At 40.3% G+C, this 21,833-nt stretch overlaps 1 protein-coding gene across 1 annotated transcript; it reads right to left on the reverse strand.

Annotated features, from left to right (window-relative positions):
* Nucleotides 1-1,371: 1,371 nt before the first annotated feature.
* On the reverse strand, nt 1,372-21,307 carry kif5aa (kinesin family member 5A, a). The gene is made up of 29 exons (XM_082519156.1): nt 20,703-21,307; nt 17,952-18,039; nt 17,788-17,861; nt 17,473-17,577; nt 17,230-17,278; nt 17,043-17,098; nt 16,865-16,952; nt 13,189-13,313; nt 12,929-13,033; nt 12,076-12,224; nt 11,242-11,390; nt 10,898-11,076; nt 10,612-10,680; nt 10,207-10,413; nt 8,781-8,927; nt 8,501-8,689; nt 8,187-8,304; nt 8,011-8,072; nt 7,313-7,422; nt 7,010-7,111; nt 6,818-6,878; nt 6,648-6,719; nt 6,015-6,119; nt 5,524-5,740; nt 5,257-5,431; nt 4,973-5,052; nt 4,767-4,806; nt 4,405-4,490; nt 1,372-3,941 (listed from the first exon to the last, which is right to left on the reverse strand). Exons 1-28 carry the CDS (start codon nt 20,829-20,831, stop codon nt 4,412-4,414), a joined length of 3,129 nt encoding a protein of 1,042 aa, XP_082375282.1. The 5' UTR covers nt 20,832-21,307; the 3' UTR covers nt 1,372-3,941; nt 4,405-4,411.
* Nucleotides 21,308-21,833: the final 526 nt, after the last annotated feature.

Below are 21,833 nucleotides of genomic sequence, written 5' to 3' on the forward strand. Positions count from 1 at the left end.
CGGTTCCTGTTGACCGGGTCAGTAGCGCACGGTCCTCCTGGTGCTTCAATCTCAACTGATCCACAGGGGAGCGAGAACACGCAGCGGGCACGCGCACAGGGTAGCTGGGAATGAGAAGTGGGAAGGAAAAAAAAGATTCTCTGCGCAGCACTTGTCCACAATGGCTGTGGATGGTTTTAGTCCTTATAAGGATAATCAATCGATGAAATTTAGAATTGATTTTATTTTTCATGCACACAAGCAGTCGTCAAAAAAGAGAAATGAAATGCAAAACAAGCATTTAATGAAATACCTTCAATTAACATGAGAATTTATCTTTTTATTTCACAAGGCGATTTATAGATCGTGTATAATACTAATCCCGATCTTTTCTCTCTCTCTCTCCCTTATCCCACTATGTGCTGTGGTAAGTCCCTTTCGTGATGTCATTTGAAAATTCATTTCCTCTTTAGGTCAGAGGTTGTAGAGGACCCAGCACGCATGCACACACCAACAGCAGCACTCCCCCCACAGTTTTGGTAAATGGCCTGCATTTGTATAGCGCTTTACTCAGTCCCTAAGGACCCCAAAGCGCTTTACACTACATTCAGTCATTCACCCATTAGTTTTCCCACTAAACGGTGAAAATATCACAAATGATAATAACAATAAAAAAAAACCTTTATTCCACAAACTGAAACAAGTAAAAAGCGCACTGAGTAATTGTTTACCATTGGATTTCCCAGATTAAAGTGCACTTTAATCTTATGTGATCTGGTGCAGATAAAAGTCACTTCACCATCAACTGAAGGTGTATTATTATAAGGACATCTCTCTCTCTCTCTCTCTCTCTCTCTCTCTCTCTCACGCACCCCGCAGTACAGTCTGAAGATGCTTCACATGCCACTGCTGTTTACATCACTGCTTCCTTTCTCGTGGGAAAGATGAACAGCAGCTTATTATAAGAGTCCACAAAGGAAGTTTCTCTGCACAGTGAGCTTCCATCACTTGAACAGAATTTGACAAATGTGTGTGAAGCCGGGTTCATACGGAGAATATCATCTAAACGACAATACAGTCGTTAGCGAATTGATCTATACTGACTTTACCATGACTCCACTGAGCATGGTTTTGGTGTTAGAGGATATCAGTGCTTCTCCACTTTTTTCCAACTTCCAAACGTCATTTTCATATCATTGTTTTTGGCAGAGGATCCTTCCACAGTGACTTCATTTCCTCTTCAGGTCAGAAACAACTCAAAGTAACATCAACCCATCTCAGTTTTCACACAGAACAGTGAAAAAACAAGTTGCTTTTCATTCCCCTTTAAAGATCCGTTTCCACCCACTAGGTGGCGCCATTTTCGTCTGTCAGTGTGGGACTGCCTCACACGCTTCCCAAACCCAAATGACTCGCTCCGACACACTCCTTTCTACAAGTTTATTGAACTTTTTACTACAACACATACAATATAGCATAGTGATGAGTCGATATATACAGAGATGTTTGCCCGGTGATTCTTCACATATTCATGTTGACGCTACACTATAGGCATACAGAAATAAATAAAACAAACATTTGTCTGAACAAAGAGCGTGCGCATTTCTTTTGCATCTTACTATGTCATCTGCACGCTATTGTACTTACAGGATTAACAATATATAGCACATGTATTTAGATATGTTCAAATCAGATAACAGGTAACAATATAGTACACACTCCCCTCTAAATTCTGATTTATTACACTTAAAACATGATGTCCAATAGAGGGTCCACAGTAGGGTCTGACCAGGAGATTATTACATTTTGAATGTAATGTGTGAGAAAAGAGATGTTGTATGTACAATTCTGTTATGTTAGAGTAAGATTTATCTTTTAATCCCCTTCCTTTGCTTAGCTTTCACTAGGACAAACGGATCTGATTGTTTATCAGCAGTCATATAGTTTTAAGTCTAGGGTTAGGAGGAAGACAATGGGGCTGGACCACGGTAGCTATGATTGGGAATGTGAAGCCCTGAGATGTTGTTAATGCCGGTAAAAGCATCAGGCTGAGTGGTGCTGTCACGAATGATCACAAACATGAGAAAGATTAGGGATCGCATAAATGAGAACACTCCTGCTTGGATATTTTACATTGGGAATAAATCTGGTTATATTAAAAAAACAAAAAAAAAAACATAAATAAATTAAAATAAAATGTAGGATTAATTACCCTGTAAAGTGTGACACCAGATTCACTTTAATCCCTTTTATTCTGCTAAAAGCATAAAATCAAACTAACATTTTCAGTTTTTACTGGTTTTATTCAGCGATTCACCTTCATGCAAAAACATCCACTTGTCCGTTACACGCCAAAGCAACGCTGCTTTCTTCCATCCTGATTGGCTGGTCAGGATTTCTCACAGAAGACTAACAGCACAACCTGTCAAAGTGCTCCAGACTGGTGGCTGCTCAGCTGGAGACTCACCTGCAAAACCTCCCCAACTGCTGGATTTTTGAAACAAAAATGAACCACTAAATAGAATCCATGGATTTGCCAAATGTTGATATGTTTTCACATCACGTTTAGAGATCCGAATTCAAACAAGGCCTGTAGAACTTTAAATTAGAAGATGTAAACAGCATCTTAATCTAAATGATTTTTGCGAGCCCCTATTTTAGCCCAGCTCTGATCCTGTGACAAGATGGAGACAGAAAATGGGCATGAATGGAAGAGATAACGACAGCTCTGATCAGACATTTCAATCTACTTACAGGTGGGGTTTTCTAAAGTTGCAACTTTCTGTAGAAACTCTAAGATCCGTCCTCATTCTGCATTTGCAAGGATGATATCTTATCATAAAGTTATAAGTTTATATAATAAGCAGCTCTAGAGGTAGTAGTTACAAATGTTTGCAGAGAATGTGTGTGAGTTTGATCATGAGAAGTCAATTCATATTAAGGCTTGGTTAGAAGACTCATAAAGTTTGACGTGGGGAAGGGGCCACATTAAATGGAACGTGGGCATCATTATCCAGAATGAAAAAGTGCATCAAAAGACTCCAACCTCATTGTATCCAAGCATTTACAAAAGGATTTCTCACTACAGACGGTTTGATTGAGCTGGGTTTCCCCTCACGTATTTTTTCTCTACTCATCTCTTACCTTAAAAGAAAGGATCCAGGTATCATTTTTGCAATATAATGTGTTTAAAACACAATGACAACATCAAAAAAACGTCTTGGACTCAGATTTTGTTATCAAAAGATAACCTAAAGCTCTGAAACCACAATCAGGATTAATGGAAACCCGCTCTCTCTTTCTGACATCTGTCGAAGTCGATCAGACTTGACTCGCAGCATACCAGCTCCCCGAATGGACTCATGACACAGGCAAAGATTGGAAAGCTAACCCGCTAAGTGACATGCACGCAGTGTGTGAGTCTTCTGTTACAAGCTGGTGTTGCATACTATACTCTTATTTATGACAGAGAAAAAGGTCATGTCTGCCTACAGTATGTCATCCATATGATGCCCTTAAGAAGATGTGTGCAGGGAGTGGGGAAGGCTGTGCATTCACACAAACAGTTGCTGGTCAAAAACCTCTACTGGAGTATACGGCACTATTATTTACAACATGTGTGTACTAACTGATCAGATATGGGGTCAGCCCCGTTTCAGTTCAACCACCCCGAGAGGTGATCAGCATCAGTGGCATGTGTTGAAAAATTGATTGCCTGGGGGCGTTCCTTGATTAAAAATATCGGATTTAATCCTGATTGAACTGAAAAGGACCGGACCCCAAACCTGAGGGCAAGTGTTCACCATTGGAGCAGGAAAGGGCTTCAACTAATTAGAAGACTACAGGGCTACAGATCTTGGTTGTCATCATTATCGGTGATGCAGTGCAGGGTTGAGGGGGCCAGGCTGCATGCAAATGGGAGGGGGAGGGTCCGGTGGACGGGTACAGTGTTTGGTCATCTTCTGCAAAGAGACAGTAACAGGAAGTTAGAGTTCAGAGAAACAGAAGTCAATTCAAAGCTCTACTGATGATTAGGAACTAACTTTTAGGAATTTTTGCCATTAAAGCACATTTGTTGTGTTTGTTTGAACACATTAGATCAATATGATTATCATCTATTGTGCATCTGCAACCTATTATACAAACAGTAAAATAAACTTGTAGACTGATTTTCTCAGCTATGATACTCAGGTTTTACCCTATCTACAGTGGTGGACTAGTTAGGAAGCACGTGCAGTTGTAGCAAGGAGGCCATATGCTGACATTTCCTCCTTTTTCTAGGATTATTTTATCATAATCCCTCAAAAATACAGTATACTGATGAGGCTTTGAGTTATGACTGTTAAGGTAGGGGATTTGAGAATGAAGTGTCAGCGAGTGTCTGCAGAAAATTGTGTTTATGACTCAGTAGACTTTGTTAGTTACCAAGGTATTAACTTGCAGCAGTCTCCTGCTGAATCATGTAGTGCCTGTTTGAATCATCCACCTCGCTGCCACAGTGAACTTCACTCCTGTTAACGCAGATACACAAAAACAACACTGCATAACCAAATATATATCATCCTTATGTACCATTTATCACTCCAACTGGTTCATCCAACAATCCACAAAAATCCACATTAAGTTAATTTGTGATTCTGGCCCAGTGTAAAGCTGGGATGCACAGTAGCCATCCTGTACTCGATAAGAGGTTAAGAAAATGGATTGCACTCAAACTGCACACACAATTAAATAAAAATAAGTAAAGCAGCCAAACTAACAAGAGAAACTGCGACTGATGTCCTCACCTGTTATCATTAATGTCTCTGCCTTCACTGATGCTGTTACCTGTTGGAAACAAGACATAGTTTTATCAGTTTGTTTGCAGTAGCATAAAAAATAAGAAAAACTGAGCTGCTGACAATATTTGTATTGTGTTAAAGCACAACTACCAGAAGTGCCATAGTAGGTGCAGGCAAACACACACACACACACACATTTAGATTGTACTTACCGTTGTCAATGTTGAGTGGGTAGGATTCCAGTATGTCCCCATTATATCTTCCTGCTCTGTAGCCCAGTGCTGTGGAAACTCTGTGGAAAACCCCACAGAAGAAACCATAGAGATGCACAATTATACATTTGGCCACACATTCAGCAGCAAACTTGAACAAAACAGGATGCTTCATTTTTAAGATCAATGCAGATTCTCAGTGACCTTAAAAATCAATCATAATAATGTGTGTTTACTATCTACTATCTGCCTGGAAAAGATGAAGAAAACTGATTTAAACCCACGTGTTGTTCTGGACAGAGTTGGGATTGCAGCTGACACTGGTGGACTGCTGTGGTGTCACGTTACTCTGGAAGAGGGCATTGCTGTAGGTGTTGGCGTGTTCAGTAGCACGGATGTAGGCGTAGAACGGGTTGGTGGGAGAGCAAACGGTCAGCTGTTTTGGTCTCACTGGCTTAGCTGTCGGGATGAAAAAACGATGTAAGACAGGGTACAGCTGCAAGGAAACTGGGTCACTGGGCTGCAGAATTAAGCATCAAGAAGTGCAGTACCGATCTGTGCTGCATGGGGACGCCTCATGGCATTCTTTGCCCTCATTGCATCTTTGATGCGGTCAACCTCCTGCTGGTAGCGACGGCGGTCCATCATGGCGCCCTCTTTGGCATCCCTCAGTGCAGTCTCCAGGGCCTTAACTCTCTCAGCAGTAGACCGAAGACGTTTCTCCAGCTTTGGAAGCTCACAGCGCAGATCTGCATTGTCACGAACCAGCTGGAGAGAATTTTCAGTCTGATTAATTCATTCACAAACTGTGCCTTTTGGACATAACACAGTTCTGTGTATTCAAAATCGCATTCTATGCTATATGCATTAAGTTTCTGTACAAGAATGTGCAGCTTGTGCAGGATTTTAATTATCTTCCAAAACTGCTTTGTGGCTAAGAATCAAACCACCACAACCGCAACTGAGATCTAATCCAAGCCCGTCTGCAGCGCAGGTTTGCATCAGTAAAACTTGTAACTGCTCTCATTTCTGGGTCATTCACCTGTTTGTGAACCTTTGTAAGCTGGTCCAAGTTATTCTCAAGAAAGGAAATCTTCTGCTTCTGGGTGCAAGACCCCCCGCTATCATCAGGTTCCATTTCGGAACTCTGCAGAGGAAAACAAAAAATGGAGGCAAAGGGTGAGATTTTATTTTGTCCCAAATGGCTGTAATACCTGCAGGGGTTAAGGCAGGCTGACAGAAGTTTTTCATTTAAATTTTAGTTAATCTACTGCTAAAAGAAGAGCTTAAAATTGGGTTTGAAGCTGTCTGATCTCAGCTCTCTGCAGGCCTTTTGTCCCAGCTGTTCTGCTTTTTTAAAAGCTTAAGAATTTTTTTTAATCAGTACAAACTTTAGTCGGAAAATTTACATGATCTGACCAAAAACATGAACAGTTCATTCCGTATGGCGACACCCAATATTGATTGTTTGACTAAATGCTTGTGTCTAGTTTTACCCAGAAAGGACATTTCTTCATGCAACATATCAAATATTGAAGGGGATTAGAGGGATTAAGGATGCTATTGTTTTTCCTACTCAGGTTTAGCAGGCAATATTAAGGTCACAGACCTCTTAAAACCCTCTTAGCGTGTTTTTAAAAAAAGAATTCCTTTCATTTATTACTCGATGCCTTACTTTTTTAACTCGCGACGTGAGGTCTTGAACGAACAGCTTGCGCAGGTTGTGGAGGGTCTGGAGTTCGCGGGCCTGGATGACAGACAGATGGAGAGGAGGTTAGATAGGTAGACATCTGTGGATGATGTGAAATATGAAGCAGAGAGGTAGTGATAGTCTGTTTTACTCACGACAGTCTCCTCCAGACCCTTCAAGTCCTGTTTGGTCTGCTCATGGCGCTCGTGCAGGAATCTGACAGAAAAAGCAGAAGCATCATTAAAGATAAGAATAAGTCTTATCTTTATCATAACAAATCATATTGATGTATTGTTTTGAGTGCACTTTATAGGAATCTGAGAACAAAATGACCCCTGAACACTTACGAGAGCTCCTCCAGGCGTTCGCTCTTGGTACTGTCCTGGCTCTTCAGGCGTTCGAAGTCAGCGCGGATCTGAGCCAGCTCCAGTTCCAGTTTGGAGTTACGACTGCATGCATGAGGTATAAAAACACAAACAAGAAAAAAAACACATGTTCAGAGACAGCAAGACAAACAGGAAACAGCATTAAAATACTTCATCAATACACACCAAACTGAATTGTTTTAACTGTCATCTTTAACAGTGTTAGCATGTAAGGAATAAGAAATAAAAAACATGTATGTAAAACAAATAAAGAGGACTACAGACTCATTGAGATCATCAATAATCCTCTGCTTCTCATTGATCTCATCCCGCAGGCGGGCCAGCTGCTTGTGGTGGAGACCACGGTGGGACTCTCCCTGATGACGAGGAGCTTTCTGGAAAAGGAAAAACAAAAAAGGAAGAGCGCCTCTTTAAAGATGCTGACCTATAAAATCTCACACTTTCAAAAAGAATGTGTTAAAATCCTGCACACACTGTTTGTGTCATTCACACATGTTGTGTTAAACTGTGCCCTAAATATGGTTTAAATAAAAGACAGAAAGAAAGAAAGAAAGAAAGAAAGAAAGAAAGAAAGAAAGAAAGAAAGAAAGAAAGAAAGAAAGAAAGAAAGAAAGAAAGAAATGAGACCACTGACAAACAACATGTGTTATATTGTCATTATTGTGCTGCTGTCTTCAATTGGGACATCATTGCCCTTAACTAGATATGCTGATGATTAAGGACAAAAAGTAACACATCTGTTCTGAGAGTGCAATATTTACTTCAATCACCTTTGCATTAAAAACTGAAAATGAGCAAAAAGTCTCTGTTAAGCACAGTGAGCGCGGTCACCATAATAGATCCCACTAAAAGTCCCAAAATACCAGGTCAGACTGGAATAATACTTTGAATGTGTACTGGACCCAATGTCAGAAATGTACTCACTGCTCTGCATTAAATTCTTTTCTAAGGAGGCTTCTTACCTTCACATTTCCATCCTCAGTCTCACCCTTCTCTCCATCCTTCTCCTCAAGCAGGGAGTTATCTTATAGAAGCATAAAATAACAAATTCAACCAGTATGAGCAATTTCAGCAAAGGTTTTAGTCACATATTAATATTTTTACACCATGATTTTCTGTGTGTGTGTTTCTGTGTTACCCTGGTCTTGCAGCTTGGCCAGCTCCTCGCTCAGGGAGTCGTGGCTCTCCTCCAGCTGTCTCTTCTTCTGCTCCACACTCTGCATGTACTCTGTCAGAGAGCGGATCTTTGCCTCATGCTGTAAAAAGACAAGTGTCGCCCCACCCCAGGACATCAGAGACATAATAACTCAATCTCTGCTAACAAGAACAGATATCTTAGATATATTATTTTCTACATTCTGTCTGTTTCTTTTTATCTCACGCCCACATATGTTCTCATAAATCATCAATTTCATTCTATTTTGTGATGCCTCATCATAGCCTATCTCTTACCTGAGAGATAAGGAGCTGGCAGGAGGAAAGCTCCCTTCCAGTCTCTTCCATCTTGCGGTGGCACTCCAGCTGCATGTTCTCCAGCTGACGGCAACGCTTCACCATGCTCTTCACCTCCGACTTGATCTTGCTGATGTAGAGGCGGGCCACAGTGAACTCCTCCTCGATTGCACCACTGATCTCCACTGGCTAAGAGTGAAAATGAAAGCAATATTTTGTTAACAAGAATTTCTCCGTCGGTGCTTGATACTCTAAATGAAACCTCTGTGATCGTGCTCACCAGCTTTATCTCCCCATTACCCACGATGGAGCTGAACTCGCTGAGGTCCCTCATCAGCCCGTTGAGGACCTCAGCTATGCGTTTGCGCTGCTGACCGCTCACCTCCTGCATACGAGACAGCTCTGCCTCCAGCTCCATCAGACTGGCCTGTAAAATAAAAGAAGGTGAGCACCTAAGGAGAACTAAAGCCTTTTAATTGCATCTGGACCTTCATTAAAAATACACAAATGAAAAATCAGCAGACTGGCTGAAAAACTTTGGGAGAAAGTCAAGATTAAGATTAAGATTTACTGTATGAGAGGAATACTAATGAGTCATACTCAAGACCACAGAGCTCTAAACTTATCGTATTGCTGTGGTGCCGCCTACTGTTTAGTGTGAGATACATTAAGGTCCATAAATACTTGGATAATGACTCAATGTTATTATGATCAGGATGTGATTGAAGTGCAGGCTTTCAGCTTAAATTTACCTAGTTCAACAAAAGCATTGCGTTTACTTTTTAGGAATTACAGCCATTTTTATCCAGTCCCCCACTTTCAGAGGCTCAGAAGTAATTGGACAAACTAAAATCATTTTAAACCAAAGCATTGTTTTTAATAATTGGATGAAAATCATTTCCAGCCAATCACCAAATGCTGTGTTTCCTTCCTTGAGATGCTCTGTCAGGTCTTTACTGCAGCTTCACCTTCAGCTGCTGCTTCGGGTCATTATCCATTTGTATTGTGAAAGGCTGTCCAATCACCAGAGAGTATAGGCCTGTAGACTTTTGGATTCATTCTGCTACAGATATCAGCAGTCACATGATCAATAAACACTAGCGACCTGGTTCCACTGGCAGTCATAGCATTGGCCTCAGAGAGAATATGATGTGGCCTGAATCACAAGTTTGTTTCTCTCCTTCATACTTTAACTGATGGTTAATTTCATGAGTTTTCAGCCTAATTATGGCCTTCTTTACTTGCACTAAAAGCTCTCGGGACCTCGTATTGAGAGTTCCAGTGAAAAGCTATAAAATGTAATTCAACACTTGGAATCAGCGCCATATATTTAATCAGAAAAGTGAATAATGAGGGACTAGGCTTTGAAAAGGGGGTACTGTTAGTTTTTTTAAACTCTTGGCATTGAAGTTGAAAGTCTGCACTTTAGTGCCAACTAGGTTATTTAATTTTACATCTACTATGGTGATGTACAGAGAATAATTACAAAAATTATTTCACTGTTCAAAATCTTTTAGATTTAGAAATCAAACCATTTTTGACTCCTATACAACTGCAGTGTTTTCCCCTCACAGTGCTGCTACAACAGGTGCTTGTCTCTGCAGTGCAATGAGGAAGCAAGCGGATCCTTCTGGTCCACCTCCTGTTTCTGAATTCAGACACCGTTCTGTTTGTCTCAGTAAATCTGTCGCACTCCAAACATTTACCATTTTCTGGGACAGTTGCTCAGCCAGCAGCTGGTTTTGCAGCCCCTTCTCCTCCACTTCCTGGCTCTTCTGGTCATAGTTGATGGCTAGTTCCTCCAGAGCTTGCAGCACCTCCTTCACCTCAGCCTTGGCGCAGTCGCTCTCCACCTGCAGCCTGCCGAGTTCAGCCTGGACTTTGTCCCCATCACCCCTGGATGAGGCCAGAAGCTGAAGAATGGGAGGTAATAAAAAGAATGGGAGATAACAAGGAAGATAGAGGCAAATGTGGGCATTAAGGTAAGATCTTAGAAAGAAAACAAGCTGCTTAAAGCTTAAATTTTAGAATTAACAAGTATCCTCACACTCACAGCATGCGCACTCATACAGTGTGGATATGTTTGTGTGACTGAGTTTGTGTGATCTCACCTCATCCTGGTCCAGCATCTGCTGCTTCAGTTTCTCCACCAGCTGGCACTGAAGGTTGATCTCATCATCCTGCACACACATGATGGTATCATAAACACAAAAAGTCCATACTCTGTCACTTGGATGTCTCCAATATATAAATCAATAATTAAACATTAAATGGAAGTGAACAGGACCCCGAAAACATTTTGTTTCAATTATAAAATGTACACCATTGTTTTTACCATGCAGGTAGTAACAACAAGCAACAGAATGAAGGCACTGTGTGAGGAATGTATGCAAGAACCTTATCATCCAGCTGCTTATACAGCTTGCGTATCTCCTCCTCATACTTCTGCCGCTCCTCCTCAGAAATGCGAACCACAATGGAGGAGGTGTCATTGTCCAAAATGGGACGCTCCTCCACAGACTCGATACGGGTCACTATTTCCGATGTAGTCCTCTCAGTCTCGGGCACATCTTCTCCTAAATGGTAGGAAAAAGTGAACAAAGAAGACACATTACAATGTTGCACTTTAGTTTGTAATGTCAGCACAGAAGAGTTGGAGGTACGCAGCCTTGAAGTCCCCACCCCACACACACACCCCCACACCCCACCCGTGACCCACCAACACCTATATTTGTTCTAACCGTTTCTCCAGCGGTTGAGCTCCGACTCGAGCTTCTGAATGGTCTCCTTCAGGGTCTTGTTCTTCTCCTTCTCCTTCTCATATTTCCTCTTCCACTGCTCTGCTGTCAGCTCCAGGTTGATTGAGGCGGTGTTCCTGATGGTCTTGGCACTGTGAGAAAGAAAGGGCTGATTATGTTATGTTCAACAGTCCTACTGAGTCCAAAAACTGTCCAAAAACTCAGCTTTACCGTTGTAATATGACCCCAAGGTAACATGAAACTTAACAGTCACAAAAAGCAAATAATGCTTCACATTTTTTTTAAAATATCAGGTAATAATTTGGTCTTCAGATCCTTCCTTGGCTTTGTGGAATAAAAACAAATGTACAAGAGCCACATCAGTAGGTATCTGAGACTGTATTGTTTTTTTAGGTCATGCTCAAAATAGTTTGTTGCCCTGATTTTAAAGGATAATCTTCCCTGCTGAAAAATGTGACAACACATAAACACAGTATAAACACATAGTTTACCTGCTATTTTAGGAGTTAAATTATCATATTTACCTGTTATTTTATCTGTCCCTCTACTCCTTGCTGAACCTGAGATTGGACTATTTAACTATCATGTGTAAATCTACATTTGAAGTCAAGCATGAATATCATATCAAGTAGGTTAAGATAAAAACATGTTGCTGAAATCATGTTTTCCAGCGCTGCTTTTGAAGGGTTAATGTTGTATAACTACACTACTTCATGCTAAAAAATATGTCTGCATGTGAAGAAGCAAAACACATTTTAGTGGTTTAGAAATAAACATCTAACATGACGTGTGATTTAAATCCACAGAGGCATCTACCGTTGTCCAAACATCAGAGTTGACTTGGTCTCAGTATCGTTGTAGCTGGAGGGAGAGCAGCAGATGAACATGGTGGTGCGACAGTTACCGCCGAGGGAGTCCTGCAGGATGCGGGTCATTTTGCTGTCACGGTACGGCACGTGAGTTTTCTACAGGACAGAGTAGGGATGATGAGAAAGGGTGATTAGAAGAAAAGAGAAAAAGATCAAGAGAAAACCGAGCAACATAAAGCAAAGGAACTGCCAGAACACTGCTTCATTTACTTTTGCTTCTTGATTTAATTTTAATCGTGCAAAAATTCATCAGCATAAATTCAGCAAACATTGCCCCTCAGCTTTTGGATTCTTAACCAGGACTGGAACTGCTTTTTAACGTGCCAGATTGGTTGTGCCATATCCAACTACTCTGAAAATTAGCAGGCATAGTTTTGGCATTTCATGGCCAAATCTGGTGAGCTGGCAGGAATGAAAGAGAAAAATCATGAGTGTGGGTACTGAGCAGGTCAACAGGCAGACAGTTGGTGTCCATGTGTGTTAGAAATGAGGTAAACAAAACACTTTATAATGTAGAGAGTGAATTACACATGTTTCAGTTTATTTAAAGTCACTAAATTCTAGAATAAAAATAAGGTTCACTGGTGGAAAACCTAATTATTCTTCTCTGTATTTAAATTTCAGTTTAATTTACTCCTTAAATATAAATCGTTCTTCTATGTTCCTAAAAAAGTTTAACATCGAAGTCAAAGGAGCAGGAGCCCAGCTTAAAAATACAAATCCTTTACTGTAAATCACAAACTGTTATTTTTGAGGCACACCGTCCCATGGAGATAGTGGAAAGAGTGAAAGTAGCTCACCGTGCCCTCAGCCAAGGCAGAGATGACATTTCCGAGAGCCGAGAGAGACTTGTTGATGTTTTTAGCCTCATCCAGGACGGCACCTGCAGCTCCGGTCTTACTGACCTGGATTAAAGAAAAACAGGGAGCGAATGAAATCAAAGAACGGAGAATGTGATGGAAAAACAGGCTTACTCATTACCTAAAACTGCAATGTAAACAAAGAATAATGTAAAATAATCACACAATAGTCATTACAAGCATTTACAAGTCTTTCATACCTTCTCACTGCCAGCCAGATCCACCAGGTACAGTTTTCCACACAGCTTCTGCTCCGTCTCCACGTGCTCCTGCTTGATGTTGATCAGGAAGATGCTGTGGCTACGAGAGCTGTGCTCATTCATGTCTACACAAACAACGACAACACAACATTCAGAGAAACATCCATTTTCTTCCGCTTATCCAATTCAGAGTCACAGGAGGGCTAGAGCCTAACACAGAGAGACAGCCAACCAGTCACACTCACAACTACGACCAACTGAGAATCAACAGTTAACCAAACTACACTAACTACAACTAACTGAGTCTATTAAGTAGAAATGCAGAAAATGGAATAAACAAAGGTCCTAGAATTGATTTTTTTTATCTATTTAATAACTACAATACTGTGACTCATCCTTTCTGCTGATGGAAGACTATTACACTTCAGTCCTAATCATGCTTTAATGACCAACAACATGAATTTAAAAAATGTGGCTTCTAGATTTTTATCCAACATTTTGTTCAAAAGTTGTCTTTGTACCAAGAAAAAATGTGTATTATGTGCTATATGTTATTATAACACAGCAACTCAGTCAAGGAATAATACTTTTGTGTTTTACACGATGGCTACTATGATATAAACCCCATTTTAGACAACTGAGTGCCACTAAAGTCACCGCAAAGGAACCCATCAGTAACACTGCAGGACTAAGAATGAACAGTTATTTAAAAACTACCTTGTCAAAACCAAGCATGACCCAGAACCCAAGCTCATCACTGACTGCTGAGTCAAGAATTTGTTGGTGATAATTAATATAGCCCGAATTTACAAACAATGGGCAAAAAAGTTCTGGTAATTTTGTATACTGTATACTAAATTTGTATATTGTCTTCTCAGGCTGACTTCGCTTCAGGCATTTCAGTGCATTTCATTCTCTAGGGCTCATCTCTTTATTTTTTAAATAACCAATCAATAAAGAATAATTCAGGGGTGGATCTTAAATCTTTCACATTTTGTCAACCAGACCAGCCATCACTGCAGGACAGTGGTATCAGCATTTCACAGAGAACAGGCATCAAACAGCACTGATCTAAAAGCTTCTCGCCTCTCAGACGGAGTTCAGGTTTCTCTGCAGATGATATCTGAGGGCATGAGCTCAGCGCAGTGCTGAGTGTCGGCCCATCCAACTGTTATCAGCACACCGTTCTGCAGCACAGTGAGTCAGCAGCCATCGACAGGAAGCAGACAACACTGTGGTGCTCAGCATCACAGGCTATAGTAAGTCCTGTCCACTGCTGTTTCCACCCAGGCTGTTTTACAGGACAAATTGGTATAAATGATCATTTTCACCCTTTAAGACTAGTGGACACACTATATTTTGCTATGACTGATGTCTACATTCTTTTCATTTAAAGTGCCTCATAAGGAAATTTGCTGATTATCTCTCCCTCAAACAACCAATAATAAACAACAATAGAAAGTCCACACACTATTTTAACTTGTACTATGTACTGCTGTTATTAAGCTGCTTGAGGATGCTACATAGATAAGATTTAAAAAATGAGGAAAAAACAAGTTTTTGTCACTTTTTGTTTGAGTGGAGGAACTCTTCTGACAGAGCGCAAGCTGCAGGTCAGTGGAAAGTGTGTGTGTCGGGTCAGACAGTGTTTTATTAGCCTGTCTGCTAAGAGACTGCTCACAGATCAGCTCAAAGGATGGATGACTGAAGCCGTCGATACTATGGAAAAAGCAAGAAACTAGCTTTTTGACATGTACTCCCTGGTTTTATATTGGCAGCTTAAAATGATTTAAACCGTTTGAATGGAGAGACTTTGCATTTTGAAACAAAGGATGAGAAAAGGCTTATAGAGCAGGGCAGCACAACTTTTTGTTCTGCATCAGACTATTGATTTGTTTTTTCATGGAGGTTTTTAAGTCCATTTGCTACATTATCACCCCAACAAACAGCCTTCAGCTTTATTGACTTTCCAGAAGCTTTGGACGTCTCAGGGCTCTATAAAGTGGCCCAAGATGCTTACCTCTGTATTAGCATTGAAAATGAGTGAATTAGATTTCTGGAATATTTTACCATGTTTGCAATCTGTGATAACTGCATACACAGACCTCTTATATTACTGTTTTTACAGGAATTATCATTTAACTGAATTTTTTCAGTTAGATGATAGAAAGTCTGGGTTTTTTTACCCTTTTTTTCATTTGTTTTATCACATGGCATATTTAATTTATTTTATGATGAATGGGACTTTTTACTCTGACCTATTTTCATATTCTTGCTACACTACCTACATGCTGAGATCATCAGATTACTATTTAAAAGAAGGCTGACTGCAGTTAATTAAAGGCACACACTAGGAAGGAGGAATGTTAAAAAAAGACAGAACAGCAGATTAAAATGTGAACGAATTTGTATTCTTCCACATCACTAGATAAAGTGTTTTTGACCAGAGTACAGCTCAATTAACTTTATAATATCGGTTTAACTGATATTCTCTGTTTTAAAAAAAAAAAGCACTAAGATTGGAAAAATGTTGGCAAATGTTCTCCTGAAAAGTTGGAAATGATCACTTCTAAACTTCAAGTATTCCATTTTAACAAAACAAGATGGCTGCTTTTTTAGTCCACGCTGTCTCCCAGATTTTTTCACATTTACAGCAAACTAATGGATCAGCATACAAAGGTACTGCTTTATTTCTGAACTACAGACGATCTGCAGTAGGTGGTAGCTTAAAAATCCATTTCAATCACTTTGCAGAAAAGCCCATTTTCAAAAGATTTCACAGAAAGACTTTGTGTGTACTAACACACACACACACACACACACACACACACACACACACACACACACACTGAGGCACGAAATGCATTAACTCTGAATGGCGGAGATCTGTGCAGGCTGAGATTTATAAGTGTGAAGCAGTGCTGATGTTTTTTGTTTGACACAGAATCCCAAAGCAGATCTGACCTCATTCTTTTTTTTTTAGTCTGCAGTGGAGTTCAGCTCTGAGTCAGCACACAACCCACAGAAAAGCAAAACACACACACACACACACACACACACACACACACACACACACACACACACACACACACACACACAGTTGTGATTTTTTGGAGCGATATTTATCAGCAGGGTTTCTTTATTATTGTAATATTGCTCGGTAAAAATCTATACTGCTAAATATTTAAGACATACTTACAATCCTGCAGAAAACCAATTAAATTTACAGGAGGAGCAAAGTGCAGCAGCTCCTGATGCTTGTTATGACTTTATTAAAATAAATTTTTTCTTTCCCAATTTGTTATTGTCATACAAACCACTTCATCTCTCACAATTGCATCACATTATGAAATGCATATAACAGAACCTCATTTCTGCGAAAATGAGTGAGGCTTTTTGTGATAATGCACAATAACATGCTGATTACATAACACATTAACAGGCCACATGAACTCAGCTGCCATCTCATGCATCACTAACAAGTCCTGAGAGCTAATATTAGCAACAGTGAGAAACTAGAACTGGTATTCTGGTACGGAGCAGTAAGAAATCAGAAACGTTACAGAGTAAACATTCAGATTTGTCTTTTTGTTACAGTATTATATATAAAAATTATGGGGGGAAAACATCAGTCAGGACTGTACTACTCATCTGTAACGCAAAGATAAAGACTCACTAGTCACAGCAACGTGGCGGTTATTTTTGCCCTCATCAATCACATCCATAACTTCATCAGGGCTTGAAACGAAGCGCTCAGTGCATCCCTAAGGACAGGAGAGGAGAGGAATAGGAGACAAGCATATTATCATTTACCTGATGCAGCCCATGAACAGATATTCAGGTAGGACACCTACCTTCACATATGGCACCCTGTTCTTATCCTCATGAACAGACAGGTTGGTCTTTGTCACTAAAAAGTAAATAAAGGAAAATCAATGACTTTTTTGGAGGATCTTTTAGAGCAAACAAAAAATGCTGCACTGGTTAATCACAGTGGTAAATCAAAATAAATTGACGTGAGTTATTTATTCTAATACTAACCGTCCAGGAGATCACGGATTTTATCCATATAGATCTCAAAGTAGGAAACCTGTTGGAGAAGAAAAAAAAGTTTCCTCATATGGGAAAAAAAACCTTTAAGTGAATTATTGTTTGAAGCGGGTTTTCACCCTGCAGAAAATCACTTATTAAAAGAAGGCATGTCCAAACAAAGCATAGCACAGTGAAACAAAAACATAAACATAATACAAGATAAGACATCAACGCATGTAACAAATGTGACACCTTGATGTGGAATTCAAGGTTTTCATCCATGGCAAAGATGTGATTGAAAATGTCCTCGGCGATGCGAGGAATGATACCCATCTGGTGAGGGTCGTGCAGCTTGCCCTGCAACAGGAAATTGTGCATGTAATTACATGTGAGACACAGCCACACAGTAAATTCTAGTTTGATATATTTCCTTCATTATAATAATGCCTTTAAATTTCCATAAATTCTCTGGTAAATCACCATCCATAAGAGGGAAAATGGGTATGTAACAAAGAATCAGCATAATAGCCCAATGCTCAAAAAAATGAACATTAAAAGAAAATTTACCTCCATAGTGTGAGTCTTCCCGGAGGAGGTTTGTCCATATGCGAAGATAGTGCCATTGTATCCACACAGCACATCTATAAGCAAGAAAAAACAAGAAAATGAGGTTACGCAACATGCGTTCACTAATTTGAAGAATTGTAATTTATTTAGCAGCTCATCCATACCTTTCACGATCTGCTTGGCACAGGTGTTGTAGACTTGCTCCTGGGTGGTGTTGGTTGGAAACACCCGATCAAACGCATAGGACTTTCCCTGCATAGACAAGGAACAAGAACAAACAGATCATAAAATCCTACTGAAGTACAACTAATGGTTCAAATGAATGCATCCTTTGTTCCCGACCAAGCATTAAGGAAGAATGATGGTGCATTAAAACATAAAAACTTTAATAAGAGTTGCTTTTTCCATGACATTATCCATACTATAACTGGGCCACATCTGTGAAGGAATGTTCTAAATTACTCACGTACAAATTAGATAACAGAGTCACCGAGTGCTGAGGTGCATAGTGCTTAAAAGTCTCTAACACTCTGGAGGTTTGGAGCAGTTACTAAGTCATTAATATCAGCACAAAACTGTGTGCCAGGAGCTTCGTGGGTTTCCATTGGCCGATCAGGTCCTGTAGGTGTACGTGTGTAAATCAAAGGTGAAACAGAGTCTGAAATGCAATTGTGTAAAAATGCCTCTTGGTGGATGTAAAATAGTCAGAGACATATTTCATCCTTGATGTAGCATCTTCATATTACTGGCTGGGCGTACTGAAATGCTTCATTTCTAGCATCATGCTGTATATTGTACTACATACGAAAACTAAAATGTAAATATGAAAACTTCTAAGTGGGTTAAGTACTAAATTAATTCTTGGTTGGATACAGCAAATTTCTTAACAGCTGACGATTACAGTTGACAGTTTAATGTTTGAACAGACCAAGGCTAGCTGTTTCGCCTCCAGCCTCAGCATCGACCTGCTAAATGGAACAAAACTCTAGTTAATAATTCCAGTTTAATTGCTGAAAGTGATAAATGCTCAGAGTTTGCTGCCCGGTAACAGAGATTCATCACACTCTGAAACAGAAAACAGGAGCATATCTTATGGCTTATTATAAAGGTATTAAATAAATGCAAGCATAAAATCTAATGATGAACAGGTAGCTGGACACAATGTAAAAAAACAAGGGACAAAAATCATCCAAATGAAGCTCATATCCTGTTTATACAAGTCTAAAATTGAGTCTGTATTTTGTATTTTTTAAATGTTGTCCTCATGATAGATCGGTTCCTCCTAAAATCCACAGTCACTGTGTGAGACACTGACGAGTGACTCAGCCCAGACAGGCACGGCTGCAGAAACCAGGCTAATAAAACCCTGAATGTCACCATCCCATCTGAGGCAGAGTCCACAAAGCAACGCAGAATGATGCTGCCAGAACATGAGCCGTAGAAAATGTCATTAACAAATTGACTCATCTGCAGACCACCCCCACGCCAGCATGATTGAACAGAGAGACAATTCAGTCCCGGGATGAGGGAGGTTGGGAGGGATGAAGGAGGCACACAAAGAGGCATAAAAATGGAGATGGGAGGACAAATGGAGATGAGCATTGAGACAGTAACGACAAAAGACTGAGAGAAAAACACCAAAGCGGGATGAGATAGTTGATAAAGCCAGAATGGGAGGCACAAAAAAAGGTGCAGCCAGAAAGGAGATAAAGCAGGTCAGTCAGAGATGCCTGAGCTCACTGAATGATTATTGATCATCTCTATGGGCAATTAGAGGGATCAGTTTCTGGCTCTACTGCATCATGCTGAGGGGAGAGAGGAAGGTCAGGATGAGATATTTCCATTACTGGTAGACATGATTTCAACATGATTCCTCCCTCTGCATATTAGATACGTCATTTGTACTTTAATTAAAATACTAAAACTACATAAATACATTGAAAAAGCACAAATATTTCTTTGAAGTCAGCGTGTCGTATACTGAATATGGCAGACAGTTAACTTTCTAGTTTCCAGTGGTTTCTTTAAACTATGTAATTTTCATTAGACATTCAAGCAGTGTTGTTGCAGGCACAAGGCATAAGATGACATTGTTGGATATAAAAAATAATTTTAGGACATATTTTTTGTTTGTTTAACCTCAATAAAAAAAAATTGAAAACAGCAAATGAGAGATATGCGGCTTGTTCAGGTTTGGTTCCACCCAACAACCCTTCATCTGTCTTCTAAGCTGAAACATCTACTGCTTCGAGCATCTGCTGAGTAATAAACACAACAGAAATTAATTCAGTCTTGTGTTTTGCATATAAACAGGCCACGTTTTCTACTTCAGCACAGCAAAAGAAAAAAATGATAAAAAATAAGAATAGAAACATTTTAAATCAATAAATAAAATGAAAAGCAAAGATGATTCTGGGCAATACTTTACATTTATTTCCCATTTATATACAGGTAACAGTTTAACAATTAAGGGCTCTTATATCTCCCATGCAGGAAAATAACTACCGGTATATAGGAAAATAACTAAAATGTGTATGTCATATACAGTTTGGAACATGTTATATAACCATCTATGCCTCTTTATAAATGTACCATAAAATGTTTAATGATGGTAAACTAAAGTAAGCATGATGATGGGCCTGATGTGTGTCATTCATAAGCTGCACGGTGCAGTCCTCAGTCAGCTGATGTAGGAGGCCAGAGTGCGCATTTAATCAATATTAGCTACATAAAAGCCATGTGTACTTGTTATGCTAGGTGAAAAGACAATTTAAGGGTAAAAAAGGAGGGGGGTCCCCGTTCCTCCCCTGAATATTGTGTTTTCCTGCTGATCTACAACCCAAACAGATGGGCCGGGCTGATGATTTATTGATGGAGGGCCTTCCTGCACAACAAAGCGGCTTCTTTTTACTCACCCCGACGACGACGGTGTCATCTCCTTGGAATTTGGGTAGGAACTGGTCCCCACGTAAAATCTCCGACTGATTTAGAGGACGAAAGCGACACAGCACTTTTATGTTGCATTCCGCTGGGGCATCGGCCATTGCGCAGATTCAAGGTGGAGGATGCTGCTTTCTGCTGAGAGGAAAGATGCTGCTGACGCTGGAGGCGATTAGATCTTGGGCCTGATCTGTGCGTCTGAATAAGCTCTGAGTGATGCGCGCAGGATCCGGTCCTTTTATATCGAGGCGGCTCTGAGGATGGCGGATAGGTCGGCCTGTTTCTTACCCTCAGAGAGACGATAATAAATTTATGCGCAGCTGGACGGGTTTTCGTGTCGCAGTGAGGCGGCCAAGCTAAATTGGATGTCAAGGCGCAAAACAACCCCCTACATCATTAAAACAATGAGCTCTGAAGCGAATCGATTGCCCCTGCTTGTTTGTTTCTCGCTCGTCGGTTCCTTTTGTGTTGTTTCGTCCTTTCCCGTGCAGGGGCGGCGGTGGGTGTGCGTCTGGCCGGTTGAAGGTGAGATGCTGCTGGAAGGGCAGTGAGGTAAAGCTGCTGCTTGATCGCCCTCCTTTGGTCGCCACAGCGCCTCCTATCTGTAATCCGAGGAAGGGCGTGGTCTGCATCCGCCTCTTTAAAGTGGTACCCACAGCCTCAGCATCACCAAGGCCCAAGGTGAGGCGTCACATCTGAACAGAGGATCGAGGAATAACTTTGTTATCATATACATCACAAATAGTCGTTGGCTCTCATCCAAGGAATGACTGTACTGCTTGGAAAGCCATATGAAACCATTTGGGGAAGAGAGATTATTGATTAAGGGATGATTAGGCTTCAGCTTAAAGTGGCATTACAGGCCAGGGTGATGCAGCAATATGTCAAGACAGCACATTGAATGTCAGAAACCTGTAATTAACACTGAAAATACAACTACTATGGAGTTGGGTTTTAGTATCATAAAATATGGGCTGTCTGCAGAAACACAGGAACCATCTATATGAGCTATTTGCAGGGTTCTGGTATTGTGCAAACAGACTGAAATTGAACTGTGGGTTTTCTTTTAGAGTGGTCACGTATGTTGCTTATGTATATATATATAT

Source organism: Aulonocara stuartgranti (genome assembly GCF_965226115.1).
Source record: "Aulonocara stuartgranti genome assembly, chromosome: 20".
NCBI classification, from domain to species: Eukaryota; Metazoa; Chordata; class Actinopteri; order Cichliformes; family Cichlidae; genus Aulonocara; species Aulonocara stuartgranti.

Coding starts and splice junctions, on each gene's coding strand:
- kif5aa (XM_082519156.1), bottom strand. CDS start 20,831: ATGGCCGATGCCCCAGCGGAATGCAACATAAAAGTGCTGTGTCGCTTT. Junction 8,928..10,206: donor AGCAACTGTCCCAGAAAATG/GTAAATGTTTGG, acceptor TTTATTTTACAG/GCCAGTCTGATGGAGCTGGA. Junction 4,491..4,766: donor AGAGACATTAATGATAACAG/GTGAGGACATCA, acceptor CTGCGTTAACAG/GAGTGAAGTTCACTGTGGCA.